The sequence below is a fragment of the Orycteropus afer genome, unplaced genomic scaffold (assembly GCF_000298275.1).
Source record: "Orycteropus afer afer isolate SDZICR_OR568_19922 unplaced genomic scaffold, OryAfe1.0 scaffold00136, whole genome shotgun sequence".
Classification (NCBI taxonomy): Eukaryota; Metazoa; Chordata; class Mammalia; order Tubulidentata; family Orycteropodidae; genus Orycteropus; species Orycteropus afer.
In genome coordinates this window covers 5,849,452-5,864,481 of record NW_006921723.1, presented here as the reverse complement: position 1 = coordinate 5,864,481, position 15,030 = coordinate 5,849,452, and the positions used below count along the sequence as shown (strand labels likewise).

The 15,030-nt window shown below is 56.7% G+C and overlaps 1 protein-coding gene across 1 annotated transcript in view; it reads right to left on the bottom strand.

The window, feature by feature from the left end:
• The window catches only part of PLCH2 (phospholipase C eta 2), a 41,925-nt gene that overhangs the window by 16,200 nt on the left and 10,695 nt on the right, over nt 1-15,030 (bottom strand). Inside the window, exons 2-10 of the mRNA XM_007945520.2 lie at nt 13,486-13,632; nt 10,754-10,996; nt 10,467-10,597; nt 7,078-7,248; nt 4,858-4,951; nt 4,443-4,646; nt 4,094-4,214; nt 2,214-2,385; nt 1,722-1,829 (exon numbers count right to left, since the gene is read on the bottom strand). Of these exons, the coding sequence (XP_007943711.2) occupies nt 1,722-1,829; nt 2,214-2,385; nt 4,094-4,214; nt 4,443-4,646; nt 4,858-4,951; nt 7,078-7,248; nt 10,467-10,597; nt 10,754-10,996; nt 13,486-13,632 (1,391 nt within the window). The remainder of the gene's footprint in view (nt 1-1,721; nt 1,830-2,213; nt 2,386-4,093; nt 4,215-4,442; nt 4,647-4,857; nt 4,952-7,077; nt 7,249-10,466; nt 10,598-10,753; nt 10,997-13,485; nt 13,633-15,030) is intronic.

The window sequence follows — 15,030 nt, the reverse complement described above, 5'->3', positions numbered from 1 at the left end:
TTCACAGTGCAGGGTTGGGGGTCACACCACCCCAGCGAGGTGGACCAGCAATGGTGGACAGACTGCTCAACACCAGGGGCTGTTCTGGTGCCCACCACCCCAAGCAGTGTCCATATGGCCCTGATGACCTCAGAGCTCTCTGGGCCCAAGCATTTGGGACTCCCCAGAGCCCCGTTTGGAGAAAGCCCAAGTGGACATCTGGAACTGTGGCTGTGCCATCTCCTCAGCTGATGAGAAACCCAGCAACCCCCCCAAACATCCAGATCTGCTGCCTCAGGGCTTTCTAAAACAATTAGCCGAGAGGCTGGGAAGGCTCTCGAGCAATTATTTTCCCATCCAGTGGCCCCTCAGGGAGAGATAAAGTCTTCCCTGCCTTGTCAGCAGGGGCTCAGCATAGAGGCACCCAGAGCAGAGAGGCATTAATTACAGAGCTCCCAGCCCCACCCAGGTATGAGAACTTCGCTGAGTCCTCCACCCCCGGGCCCCAGCCCAGGTGGCCACTGAGAGCAGGGATAGCTAGACAAGCAGGGCAGGTAGCTCTCCCCACATGCACCCCGGTGTCTGTGTGGATCTCTGCATTCACACCTTGAAGTAGAGACGTGCTAGGCCCAGGGTGGCTGGGCAGGCTGCCCCATGCCAGGGTCAAACAAGGGTTGGCCAGGCAGGCTGGGAATGTGGAGGAGGACCTGGGTCAGATGTGAGTGGGGTGGTCTGGGACCAGGGAGGTTCCCTGAACCCCATGCTACTACTTGGCCAAGTTCGCCGGGGTAATTAAGTTTGTGTGTCAACTTGGCTGGGCCTGGTTGAGTGTCTGGGCAGCCGGATGTAGTATTCCCCATGATGAGACTGGTAATCATCTCCATGGTGGAATCTACTGTGAGCAGCTGAGTAGCTGCCTTAAGGATGTGGTCTGCTTCCTGTATATAAGGAAAAGCCTTGGGGAACAGTCTCTAGCTTATGGCATGCTTGAACCCTGCATGTAGCCGAGTCGTTGTTCAGCATCCTGACATGCTCTGCCTATCTTGGGACTTCCAATGGACTTGAATCAGTGACGTACCATGTGGTTTGGTAACATCGGGACTGTACCTTTTGACTTGTCAACCTTGGGCTTGTCAGCCTCAGCAGCCAGCAGCTGTCTGAATGAAGAAAAGACTCTAGCTTCAGTGGGCCGGGAGCAGGAGGCAGAGCTGAAGCCCAAGGTTGAAGGGCTTTCACCCAGCCCCTAGAGCCTGGCAGTTTGAACTACGACTTAAAGCCTCTAAACTGTGAGAGAATAAACTTCTGTTTGTTCAAGCCATCCCACTTGTGGTACATTCCTGTCAGAGTGGCACTAGATAGCCAGAACATATGCCAAGAGGATGTTGCAGGTTTGGTGGACGATTTCCACAGGGTCGGTTCAGAAATAGAAGCTGCGAGAGGCCCCCAACAGCTGTGTGTTTGCCCCCGTTAGGGTCAGCCCCACTGGGAATGCAGAGTGCACACTCTAGTGGGTGTAGAGAGATGAGCAGGGGACCCAATGGGCCCAGGATCAGTATGTGCCTGGCAGCCAAGCTGGCTTTGGAACGCCCCGCCCCCAGCTCCTGCCCAATGTCCTCCACTCCAGTAAACTCCTTTCCTGACTTCCACTGATGGCAGGGACATGAGCCTCTCCTCATGCTGCAGAACTCCCACTCCCTGCCTAGGGCTTCCCCTTGCCCTGTCCTGGTCCCGCCCCTACTCACATCTCCATTGAGGAGCTTGCAGTCATCATCAATCTCATCAGCGCTGTCCTCATCAGACACCTCGCCCTCCTCGGCATCCTCACTGATGTTGGCCGGGAGCTTTTTCCCCTGAGGAAGGAGAGAGACAGTGGGAGGGGTGCGGACCCCCAGGGGCTTTGGAGGAAGTACTGGCAGCCTTCACCCAAAAGAAGCAGCTGGCAAGGGGTGGAGCTTTCCTCAAGCTTGATTATGATGAGTTGAGGGGGATGGGGCAGGCAGGGACCAGGGACTGGGACTTGTCATCACCCTGCAGCAGCAGTGTGGAAGGGACATGACTCAGTGTGTATGTTGGGCGGGGGGCGAAGGTCCTGAAATTGGCATGGTCACCATGTTACACATGGGGAGACTGAGGTAGGTCAGGGTGGGGCCTGTCTGGAAGAGGTTCCTCCTCAGGTTCTGGTCCCAGGTCAGGTGCCCTGTTGGATGTTGGCCCTTACAGGAGCAGAAGCTGACCTTCACCAGGATCTTGCCCTTGAGCATCTCTGGAGAGGGAAGCGTGGTGAAGTCCTCGCCGCTCACTGACGATAGGTCCAACTTATCCCCAAGAATGTCAGTCAAATACTGGGCCATCTTCTTCTGCTGGACAACACTGCAGTGGTTCTCAATGGACAGGATCACTGGGTACCTGTGACCCCAAAGCAGGGGGAGCTGGGATGATGTCAGGGCCTCAGTGCCACTGATCAAGGAGGGATTTTCATTAAGAGGCCTGGATGGATGGGGCTGCCAGCTGCTCTAGGAGGGGCCCACCAGTGACTTTGAAAAACAAGTGAGTGGGTTGGGGTTGTGAGACCTCAGGGTCAGGGAAAGAAGACATGTATTTCATCTCTCAGTAAGGAAAGAAAGAAAGGCAATTAGAAACTCCAGGAAAACAAAAAGCACATCTGAGAAATCTATGGTTCAAAAATGATGCAGACTAAGCTGAGACATGATGTAGAACAATAGACAGATGGTAAGAAATATGAACTTTTGACCTAGACACTGGAACACTGCCCTTGGATGGCCTGGGTCCCAACATTGGTCCCATGGAGAAGGAGACAAAAGCCTGGCATACATTCATCTGGTGGAACATGGCTGTTACTTGTGGGTACAGAATACGGAGTTGAACATGGGACCTTTCATTATAAGCTCTTCAGTTAGTTAGTTTGTTTTTCCCACCATGTGCACATTTTCCTTGGAGTTTTACCCAAAGGCATCCATGGTTCTTTTAGAAAATGTGACCCTAATGGAGAGGGCATAAGCCAGAACAAGAGATGATCAAATGCTGTGGTGTGTGGTGGCAAGCAGGGCTTGGGACACAAGTACTCATCCCATCCTCCCATTTCTCAGGTCAGAGACTGAGACTTGGAGCCCAGGGTCCCGGGGTGGTGGTGGGGGCAACCAGGGTGCCCACAAAAATGATACGGGCAACTGAGGTGTGTGCCTGTCCTGAGATTCAGCTGGCTCTGGCTCCTTGGCAGCTATAGGAGCTGTTCCCTCTACCTGCAGCCCTAGAGGCTGGGCTGCCCTAAAGTACCCTTGCTTCATCCCTCCAGCTGAGACAACCCAGGCTATCCTTCCAGGAGGGGCCCTCTGTCACTATTTCCTCAATCAATCTGCTTTTCCTCCCACCTTATTCGATTAGCTCCTTCCTCGCCTTTGAGCCTCATTTAACAGAGACCTGAAGGTAACGCTCCGAGTGAGGGAGGCAGTCTTCTATTTCCAGAAACTAAATTGAATTTTGTTCAACAGTGTCTGTAGCCACAGCTGAGTGACAGCAAATTGAGTTTGGACATAGAGTGGCTTCTTGGGGGTAATTAAGACCGAAGTCACTGAAGGTATCTGACACTCAGAGGTGGCTGCCAGGCGAACGTGTCCAGGGAGCCACTTGTACGTGCCTGTCATGTTGGCTGCCCATTCCCCATTGCTGTCCCTGTCCCCAAAGCTGTGGGTCTACTCCCTACCCTGCCCCTCTCTCCTCAGTCAGACCCCAAAAGTAGTCAGTCCCTCAGCCTGAAGCTACAACAGCCCACTGCCCCCAGAAAAGGATGTAGGGAAGGGTCAGGAAGAGCCAGAGCCTCACAGCCCCTCCTCTGCCCACCCCTTGGAGCCAACACCCCAGTACCAGCCAGTCATTGTTATATCCTATTTCGTTTCTCTTTGTAGTTATTGTCATTGAGTCTATTCCAACTCATGGCAACCCCATGTGTGCAGAGTAGAACTGTGCTTTCAATGGCTGACTTGTCAGGAGGTCAACAGACCTTTCTTATGAGGCATCTCTGGATGGGTTTAAACTCCCAACATCTCAGTTAGGAGTTGAGTGCTGAACCATTGCACCCCCAGGAACTCCTACTCACTCATTCTTGATGAAGGCATATTTGTTGATGGTCTCAATGACGTCCTTGAAGAGGATTTTGGAGGTCAGAGTGTAGCCATGGTGCACAATGGGCTCGCCATCAGGCCCATCCCAGCAGTCCACTGAGTGGAGGAGAGGCCATGGGTCAGTGCCAAGGTACAGGCCACACCTGCCTCACCACCAACAATGGTGCACACAGGCCACTCAGCAAAGACCATCTACCTGCTCAGCGATTACACTGAGGCAAGGCCACTGGCTGGCTCCTCAGCCCACCCTACCCCCCACAGGAGCCTGCCTGGGCCCTGGAGGGGAATGGGTCCTGGAGCTTCTGTGAGGCAGCCACCGCTCACCCTCCACACAGCGGCAGCCAGCCTGTAGGACCCAAGCATACATGTCCACGCGGGACTGAGACATGAGCTGGTCACCCACGAGGTAGGTGTTGTGGGACGAGGTGATAAAGTAATGGCTCAGTGGGCAGCTCATGTCCTGGTGCACGCTGTGGTGTGCGGGGTTGAAGATGTCGCCGGCTGGACTTCGCATGTAGTTGGTGAAGCCTGAAGAAGACAGAGGTGGGGGTCAGCCTGTGTGTGGCCCTTGGTGGCTCATCTCATAGCCACCCATCCCCCACATCTCATGGAGCCACTGGCTCAGGCCACTGCCCTGAGTCCAGCTCACGCCATGGCTAGAGCCCCCAGCAACACTTCCCTGGGACAGTGGGTTCAGGGTAGTCCCCAAGACAGTGGACACCAGGTGGCCCCCACTCACCGTCAATGCCCAGAACCCCCATGCTCTTATTTTCTGGGCAGGGCTCAAACTGCTCGATGACATCCTGGCAGCTCTCAAGCGTCACACCTGTCATCTAGGCAGAGTGGGGGTGTGAGCCCAGGCTAGACCATAACTGGTCTGGGCTAACCTCAGGAAGCCCCCATCCTCCTCATTGCCACTGCCTCCCACCTCTTGACCCTGTGGCCAGCTCCCCCATCCTTAGGGGGCTCACTGACCATCCCCAGTGTCACCTGACTTGGGACAGACTCAGAGGTCAATGTCGGCAGGTGGGTCCAGCATAGAGTGGAGACTGTATGTGGGGAGATGAAGAGAACCAGGACTGTGTCCCAGCTTTGGGGAACCCCAGGGACATGGGGAAGCTCCCTGTCATATATTATAGTCCTTGCAGGTCACCTTCATGGGAATTTGAACCCCAATCCACCCTCAAGGTGTTCCTGCACACAGTAGCCAAGTGGCTCTTTAGTCCCCACTCCAGGACTCATCTAGTGGTGCTGTCAAGGCCAAGAACTTTGGTTTTCAGCAGCAGTTCCTCCATCAGGGCTTCCCAGGAAGTCCCCAGGAATGTGTGCATGTGGCAGGGAGGGGTGGAGATGGGCGAGGTGGGTGAAAAAGCGGTCAATGCTTGCTTCCAGCTATGTGCCCTTGGGGAGGCCCAGAGCCAGGAGACACAGCCAAGGCTACAACCTCTTGCTGTGGGTACTGTTTCAGCCCTCCAGAACCAAACTCACTGCCATAGAGTCAATTCTGACTCATAGTGACCCCCTTTGGGATTCTGAGGCAGTAAATCATTATGGACGTAGATTGCCCAGTATTCCTTCCGCAGAGTGGCTGGTGGGTTTGAACCACCAACCTTCTGGTTAGCAGTCAAATGTCTTAGGCACTATGCCCTAGACTCTGGAAAGCTTGAGGGCAAAGGTTGGGGACAGAAAGATCATTTCTGCTCATCTCCTATCCTGGGCCACATTCCTTCCTCTCCTTTACAGAGGCCAGGAGCCTAGACAGAGGCTCTAGCCTACCTATTAACCTACCTCGAACCTACTATCCATGACCAGGTCACCTCACTGATGCCCCTACAGTAGCCAAGCTAGGGAGGGAATCACCCCAGAGCAGCAGCAGCAGAACCCAGCCTGATAAGATGGCCAGCACGTTGTGCTGCACGGCAGGACAAGAGGACAGCACAGAGTGCGGGAACCCCAACAGCTACAGGTCAAGGGGGGCCCAGGAACATGGGCCTAGGGGGCAGCCTCAAGAGGCGGGGTGCAGAGGGTTCCGAACTGGGAGGGCAGTGGGGGCACTGCGGGCAGACCCATACCTCTAGCTTGGGATCCCTTGCAGGTGGTCCCAGCAGTTCCTGACACCTTACCCTCACTCAGGGGCAGATGCCTGTCTCCTATCACCACAACCTTGACTATACGCTCGTGGCTGAGTGGCAGTGAGGCACTGTCACAGGTAGGCAGAGTCCCTGAGCCCTCAGAACTGGCTGCCTGAGGCCTGTCCCTCCCCCTCTCTTCTTCCTAAAGAGGGCCCATGAGGGTCCTGGGAGAAGGGACATACAACACTGATTCTCATGGTGGCTGCTGTCAGCCCTGAGAGCATGAGACACACACTGTCTGGGCTTCTTCCATGGAAGCACTCTCTCAAGGAGTTGTGCCCATTCCTATCATGGCAGGCTCCCAGTCAAGGCCATTCACCTTGGGAGGGGAGTCCATACCCTGAGCCTCTGGACACTGGGCCTTGGGCCAGCAGGCCAATTCCTGGGAGAATATGACCTGGGCCCCTGGACTGCATGGGGCTTTTTGGAGTCAAGGTGTGGGCGCAGTGCCCATGAGGCAACAGGCCTTTGCTGGGCAAATGGTGAGTGGAGGTGGCCCTGGGTTGGGCCTGGAGAGGGGCCAGCCAGCCCCAGAGGAGAGCATGGGCACATAGGGGGCAGTTCCTCAAATCTGAGCCACAAAACCCAAGTCCTCACTGGAAGCTTGGGTGGCCATGGCCAGGACAGCACCCATCACAGGGCCCAGTAGAGAAGCCACAAACCCTTTTCTCCAAGCAGTAGACCCCCACGGGTGACCCTGGCCCAGGTTGATATAGTGATGTGAGCAGGTGCTATCAAGCAGAGGCAGATTCAGGCTGCAGAGGCCAGGCTGTAGATGCACTGTCCCCATGCTCTCAGCTGCACTGGGACCCCCTCTGCCCCCTCACCTTCTGCTCCACCTCCAGGAAGCGCTGCAGGTCAGTGGCATCCAGGTGGTCCTTGTGGTTGCTATAGGTTAGCAGGAGCAGGTAGAGGTCTCGGCGGGTGGACATCGCCTTGTAGAAAGCACAGAACTCCTCGAAGTCCAGCGTGCCCTGCTGGTCATCTGTGTCCGCTTCCTGTAATCCAAGGCCTCTGGGTCCCTGTCTGCATCCTTGCACAGCCACAAGGGGTCCTCAAGCCCATTCCCCTCCTTGGCCTACCAGAACCTTAGCTCCACCCCCCTTTCCCATGTCATTGCTGCATCACCATACCCCAGACAATCACTGCCACATCACTGCGGCACAGACAATTATGGCTGTCTTCACCAGGTTCCCCACCAAGAAGTGACAGGGTGACCCTTTTAAAACACAAATCTGACCCCCTGGCTCTGTGTCTTCCAAGGTCAGTCTACAGTCAGTCCTGACACCATCTCCCACACTGGGAGTCGGCACCTGCCCTGGGCTCCAGGCCTCTGAGCCTCTGATGAAGCTGATGCTCATTAATTAGGAACGCTCATGGCCACAGACCCCACGTCTCCCTGGCAGAGACAAACAGGACCTGTTCCTGGCTGCTGCCTTCCTTTTGCTCACAAGACATCCCAGGAACCCTTTGGGACTCCTTGCAGGGGTGGTGGCTCCAAGGCACAGACCCACCAGGGACTCCAGTAGGGTATGGCTCCTTGGTGAACCCATCTGCTCACAGCATTTACTGACAACATGCCAGACCCCAGGATGTCGAGGGACAAGGCACAAACCTCCTAAAAGAACCCCAAGTCTAGGGATAGACCCACAGGATAGTGGCATCCCAGCAGCTGGAGAGCAGAGGATGCCTGAGGTGTCCAGGGGCTAGGGGCACCTGGAGGTATGCAAGAAAGGTTGCTAGAACATAGAGGTTGGGCTGAGGCCTGTGATGGGGGGACGTCGGACCAGGTGGATAGAGGTAGAGTGGGAACACGATCTGCTTGGAGGCACTGGGCTCTGGCTGGCACCCAGCTCAGCTCCTTCTCCTCAGGGGGTGCCTGGTGAATGGATGGTTGGCCCTGCTCTCTGCAGAGCAGCTGAGCTCAGCAAACCAGGCTGGCTGTGGCTCTGCCAGTCCAAACGCCCACCTGTCCCAGTGCTCACAGAGAAGCTAGTGGGGTGGCTGCAGGCCCAGCCAGGCAAAGCTACCAATCTACCTCTGTTTGCAGCTGCACCATCTCCCCAGGCCTGTGCACTGAGGACCATGGCCACCATCATCCACAGACATTGCCTGAGCCCCTAGGTCCCCACAGAGTCTCTAGACCCTCATTGGTCCCTGAAATAGGACAAAGTCCTTGGGTGGGTGGGCCAGGGGCCACCTGGAGATGGTGTGGGCAGAGGGCTATCTCAGCAACTGCCCTTGGGGTCTCCCAGGAAACCTGAAAGAGCCCACAAGGGGTGTTACTGGAGGGCAAGAGAAGGAAGGGCCACCAGGGGTAATTCACTTCTCAGAACAGCCCAAGGCCTGAACACAGCTGAGGGCCCAGGGCTCTTACACCCCTGGTGCACCATGGGGAACAGCTCAGCAAAGCAGGACTGAAAACACTGTCAGAACCATGGGCATCGCTGCCCACTGGCCTCCTCCTGCAGACAGTGAGGAGTGAGGGGGATCTCTGAGGTCCCCTCTGAGCTGGGAGCATTCCAGCTAGTGCACTGGCCACTGCCACACTCCATGTCCCTGTCCCCATGACAGCAGGGCTTCTGGGCATGCAGGGCCCTGGTGTGCTTCTGGCTGAATTCCAGCATGGGACTTGGCCTGGCGGGGCAGCCAGCAGGGCCTCCACAAACCGCTCTGGGACCCAAGAACTGAGTCAAGGGAGGCACCAGCTTGGTGTGAGGGGCCCAGCCCAGGTGGTGCTAGGGCTCACAGACACCTGGTGCATCTGACACTAGATTTGAGGGCGGCTATGGGTTTGAGGTGAAGCAGTGGTGGTTCAGTGGTAGACTACTCTCCTTCCATGAGAGACAACCGAGTTCAACTACCAGCCAATGCACATCACATACAGCCACCATCTGTCTGTCAGAGGAGGCCTGCATGTTGCTTTGATGCTAAACAGTTTTCAGCAGAGTCTCCTGACGAAGACAGACTAGGAAGTAAGGCCGGGTGATCCACTGAAGATCAGCCAATACAAATCTTATGAATCACAATGGTCTTATCTGCAACAACTCATGCAGATGGCGCTGGGATGGGCAACGTTTTGTTCCACTGTGCATGGAGCCACCATGAGTCAGGGTCTAGAGTCCTTACAGAGGACTGAGGGTGGGGGTGTCCAGAGCCCCCCACACACACATGTGGGCCTCCTCCAGCCAGGACTCTGAGCCCAAACGTCAATCCCAGGAGCTGGGCACCCTCACAGCCGACTGATCGAGGGCCTTGACTCCCTCCTGTCAGCCTGTCAGCCTCATCTCCCTGGAAGGGGTGCTGAACCCAGGAGCCCCTGGAGTCAGGATGGCCTATCGACAGGCAGGCAGCAATCCGGTGAGTGACATGCCCAGCCCCCTTAGTTCTCACAGGCAGGACCTGAGAGCCTTCTGCCCCCTACCCATCCACACACAGACCTACTTGCTCTGAGCCAGGCCAGCTGCCTCGCTTCAGCCAAGCGCGACCGGCCTGTCCATCTAGAGACAAGCAACTAGAGCCCAGGACAAGATGTCAGGCTGGGGCAAGGGTGAGGTGGGGGATGCAGAGCCTGACATCCTGCTCAAGAACCCTCCACCAGCTGAAAGCAAGACGAGGCCCACAGTGGGGTGGTGAGGTTCGAGAGCAGCCCGTTCTCACCAGAGCAGGATCTGCTGACAGCTCCTGTTCCCACCCCAGCAGGGGTTCCAGGAAGACAAAAGCTAATTACAGACAATAAAGGCTGCAGCTCTGGCTAAAGCACATAGGGGATGCATTTTCATAACTTCTAACAACAGAGCAGCTGAGGGACTGCAGAGCCCGGAAGGTGTCTGGAGGGGGCGGCTGAGTGGTGCCTGCTAGGGCACCTGGTGCCCAGGCTGGGCCAGGCCCATCCTATTGTGGCATTGTTGGGGGGCCAGCAGAGGGGCCGTGGCCTCCTCTGGGCACTTCCCTCAGGGAGCTGTCCCCTGTCCTTGATGCCCAGTTCATCCACCTGAGTAGGTCTAGTGGTCTGGTCGGCACTTGGCTTCCCTTTCCCAGGGCTGGTGGAAGGTTGCCCGCCTAGCTCCCTCCCTGTGTCCCCTGCAGACCACTCCTCTGCAGCTGGACTGGTGTCACTCAGGACCCTGCCAGCTCAAGCAAAGCTGTGCCTCCATGTGGCCCCCAGTCCTCCACAGGGACCCCATAGCAGGAAGCCTGCCCACCCCCACCTCACCTTGAACATCTGCTTCACACGTTGCCGTGGCAGGTTCACGTTCAGCTTGTGCAACAGCTGTAGGACCTCACCGATGCTCAGGCTGCCATCCCCGTTCTTGTCAGCTTCATCAAATGTCTGCTTCAGCCACTTTGGGGCCAAGTTAGGGGCCAAAGCCGTCCACAGGGCAGGGGTCTGGTCCCCATTCCACGTGTGCTCCCATCCTCCCTTCCCCAATGTGTCACCCGGCCTGGGGGGATAAGTGGGGACGCAGTCCTTGCCCCACCCTGTACCTCCCGAAGGATATTGGTCCCTGGTGCGCTGCCGGCGGGCCAAGCTGTCCTCATCACTGATGCCGGCCATGAGGTAGCGCAGGCCAGTGACCCAGGTGCGTGCCTCATCCCCACTAGGTGAGACCAGGTCCAGTGAATCACGGTGGTCACCATAGTAGACGCTGAAGCAGCAGTTGGGGTCGAAGCTGCTGTCGGGGTAACGCTGGAAGATCTCTGACTGCCGGCCCTCACTCACCTCCTGGATGGAGTCGATGGAGACTGCGGGCAGGGAGCAGGGCAGGATCAGCAGGGTCATGGGTCCCCTAGGTCTGCCCCTTCCCTTGGCCCACAGTCTGGAGCCTATAGGGCCTGGGAACCCCATGGAGGGATCGAGTGGCCCAGGGTCATGCTAGAGTGCTGAGCTGTCGTCATAGCAACAGCTCATCACCAAGCTGCAGTCCCTCTCAGTGCCAAGGCTGTTGCACTTTTGGGGGCTCCTCTCCGTGATGGGAATGAAACTCTCTCATTCCCTCAGGGCACAGCTCTGTTTCCATGAGCCAGCTTAGAAGCTTGGGCAGCAGCAATGGAAAACAGAGGTACCTAACCTGGGAGCTGGGGCTTCGGAGTGATAATCCCCTCAGGGGCTCCACACAGCTGCCCTCTCATCTCCCACCATGCTCTGGTCCAGCCTGCCATGTCAGTAGGCCACCAATGCTCAGAGGGTGCACTGGGGGCAGGGGGCTCAGGGACACCACCACCCCATTCTGGCACGCTTCAGATTGGGAGAAGGAAACGATGCACACTACCTTAGGCAGCCAAGCCCCCTTCCACCACCCTTCCTACTCAGCTCTGACAGTGTGGTTCCCACTCCCCAACTTGGAGCATGAAAAAGATACTCCCTCAAAAAATAAGGGTGTTTCCTCTTCCTGTGAGCACCCCAAATGTCCCCTGGTCGAGGAGCAGAGTAAGACTGTGAGGAGTAGTCAGATCATCTGCCTGGCCAACTCGTCCCCCCTTCCAGGAAGGTAGTTGTTAGCAGACAGCTTTGGCTGCCTCCTAACACGCTTGGCACTGGGTAGGGGGCAGAGGCACAGCAGCCTGGCTGAGATTCCAACAAGGATCTCATGACTGGTCCTGGTGCCCAGGCTCTAGGAGCCTCTGTTTAAAACACTGAGTTATTGTGGACAGATGAACTTAGAGGGACTCTGTAAAAGGCTTGCTCCTGCTCACAGTAGGGCCCACTCATGGCACCATGGTACCAGGCACAAAAAGGGTTATGGTGGGGGGGACAGACACCCTGTATATGGCATCACCAAGGACTGATGCCCAACAACCCTCAACACCAGTGCCCATCTCCTGCCTGCTTGATCTGTGCTGGCTTGTGTGCCAACACCTTCCAAATACTTCCGTGTCTAATGCTCATGGCACCCAGGATGCCCATGGGACCATCAGTCAGCCCCAGTGTGAGATGAGGATGCTGAGCCCCCTCAAGAGCCTCGAATGTTATGGAAAGAGCCCTTTCTAGATCCTTGGTCCCCATTCTTGTCCTGCCACTGTCTCCAGGTACCCTGAGGGGTGTCTGCCCCTCCCTGGGCCTCAGTTTCTCCATCTGTGCAGGGAGAGGGAACAGTGCCTAGCACAGAGTAGACACACCTGAGCACTGGGGGCCTGCCCCTCACCTTGCTCCAGGACACCTCCCTAGTGGCCACCCATGCTCAGGCCCTGGGGCCTCTGTAGCAGGTTCTCTCAGAGGGCCTGTGGTGGTGGTGGTGCCCTTGGCAACTGCTGAGCTGAGGCCCTGGAGACAACTGGTCCCGCCCAGGTCCATAACACCAAGCAGGTGTGGAAACTCCCATCTCTCAGGCTGAGAGTGTGCTTATATGGCCCTTCCTGACCTGTGGAACCTCTACCCCTGCCTGCCCTCCCTCTGTCTGTGCAGACCCACCCAGCTCAGGAGCTGCCTCACCATCCTACCCCAGGGCCCAGGTTGGGTCTCTTTCTGTCCATCCATTGGCTTCTCACCCACCCCAGCATTTGGCACAGGGCTGGGCCCCAGTGGAGCTGCATGAACCCACTGAGTCCCAGAGATTCTGCCAGGTAGCATCAAAGCCAGGCAAGGGTCCTAAGGGGATAGGGCCCTGGATCCCCACCCCATGGTCCAGATGTCACTCCAAGGCTAAAAATGAGCCTATGTCCAAGGCCCGGACTTATCTAGAGACTTCCAGGGGTGCCTGACATAGCCATTGTATTTTCAAACACCTCATATGCATGTGAGAGCTGGACAATGAAAAAGGAAGACCGAAGAAGAGTTGATTCTTTTGGGTTGTGGTGTTGGAGAAGGATGCTAAGCATACCATGGACTGCTAGAAGAACTAACAAATCTAGGGACCATTCCCTGGAGAAGGGTATCACACTTGGTAAAGTGGAGGGTCAATGAAAAAGGGGAAGACCCTCAACAAGATGGATTGACACAGTGGCTGTGGCGATGGGCTCAGGTATAGCAATGACCATGGAGCTGGCACAGGACCAGGCTGTGTTTCATTCTGCTATACATAGGGTCGCTATGAGTCAGAGATGACTTGACAGCACCGAACAACAACTAGGGGCAGGGTCTTATTGCTCCCTTAGCTGTCTTTTGGCTGAGAGGGGTCCCTACTCTTCCCCCAGGGGTTTTAACCCAGGGTCTCTGTACCTGCCCCAATCCAAGGTTTTCCCCCACCACCGCCCCCCACCACTGCACGCTCCCCCATGCCTGACCCTGCACTCACTCTTGGCCTTCTCATTCTTGCGTGAGGGCCGCCAGCGGATACAGGACCGATGCTCATCCAGGTAGTAGAATCGGACAAGGCCTTTGGAGCTGCCACGGAGCTTCACCATCTGTGTCCCTGCCTGCATGGCACTCATGCACCGCTCCACTGGACACACACGTGGACAGACAGACAGATGGAGACACAGACAGAGTGCTGGTGAACACAGGGCAATGCCACCCTCACGGCAACCTGTCCTCTTCCCCATGATTCCACATGCCCTCCCAGTGCTTTCTAGTGCAGGAGGGAGCATGAGACCACCCACCTACTGCCCATTCCCAAAACTTCTAGGTGCAAACCCAGGCTATCACCTGATCCTACTCAAACTGGGGCTCGCCCACAGTCAGGGCCACTGGGAGACATGGCCTCCTCTCCCTCATTGGTTCTAGGGATGGAGGGCCAGGCAAGGTCCTACCCCACTTGGGTCACCTGCCTACCCTGTCCCCACCAGGATCAGCTTCTCAGAGGGATCATGCACTGTGGGGTTACAGTGCAGTGGCTGAGCTGGCAGGGCCCCACAGCGGCCAAGCTCAGGAGCCTCTCTGCACTGGAGGCCTCTGCTAGGCACAGGGCCCACCTGGGAGGGTGGTGGACACCCTGTGACACATGGTCTGGCTTGCTGGCCTTCCAACACATGGGCCACCCCTGAGAGAAGCTGGTCTCACTCTTGGGCACCTGCTCCCCCTCCTGTGACACCAGATATCCATCCCTGTGGACTCACAGTAGCACCAGTACCAATCACACATCCTCTTTGAGGCTCCTCCAGCCATGAAGGACAGTGGGAAGAAAGGCCAGAGGGGACAAGGGGGAGAGGGACCAGAGAGGCCAAGACCCCAGGGCACAGATCTGAGTGCAGAGCCAATCTGAGCTCTGGAAACCAGGCCCTCTTACTAGGCCCACTGCCCTCTCTCCTCCTCTGTCTGAGCTTGTTTCTCTCCCAGGTCACAGTGGGCTGTGCTGCCGGCTTCAGGACCAGAGTGCCTGACTGTGGGAGCTGCAGGCTCAGACCAGCTGCCTGGACCCTTACACAGCTCATTGAAAGCTCCGCACTTGGCAAGTACCAAGGAACCACAACCCCATGAAGTCTACACCACAAGGGACCCCAGCCTGAGGGGACAGGTCAGTGAGAACTTCTGGACAGAAGTCAATATTGAATCTTGGAGAGGAGGGAGCCTTGGCAGTGGGGCGGGGTGGGGTGCATGGGTCAGGGATGAGGGAAAGGGGATGGGGAGAGAGAGGCAGGGGTGGCCACAGGGCTGAGCCACAGAAGACCTATAACAGAGCCCAGGGGTAGTCGCCTGGACCCAATCCATCCACCAGTGAAGCAGAGACCCTGGTGGACAGCCCCATTGAGGCTGCTCCGGGCCTCCTAAGATAGACCATGAGACCTTCCCCCTCTCAGGCTGGGGTGTTGCCCCACCACAGGGGCTCATAGGAGCAAGAGGGTGCTCTGCTAAGCACCAAGACTTTGGTCCCACCTCCATCTGGACTGAAGGTGCTGCTGTC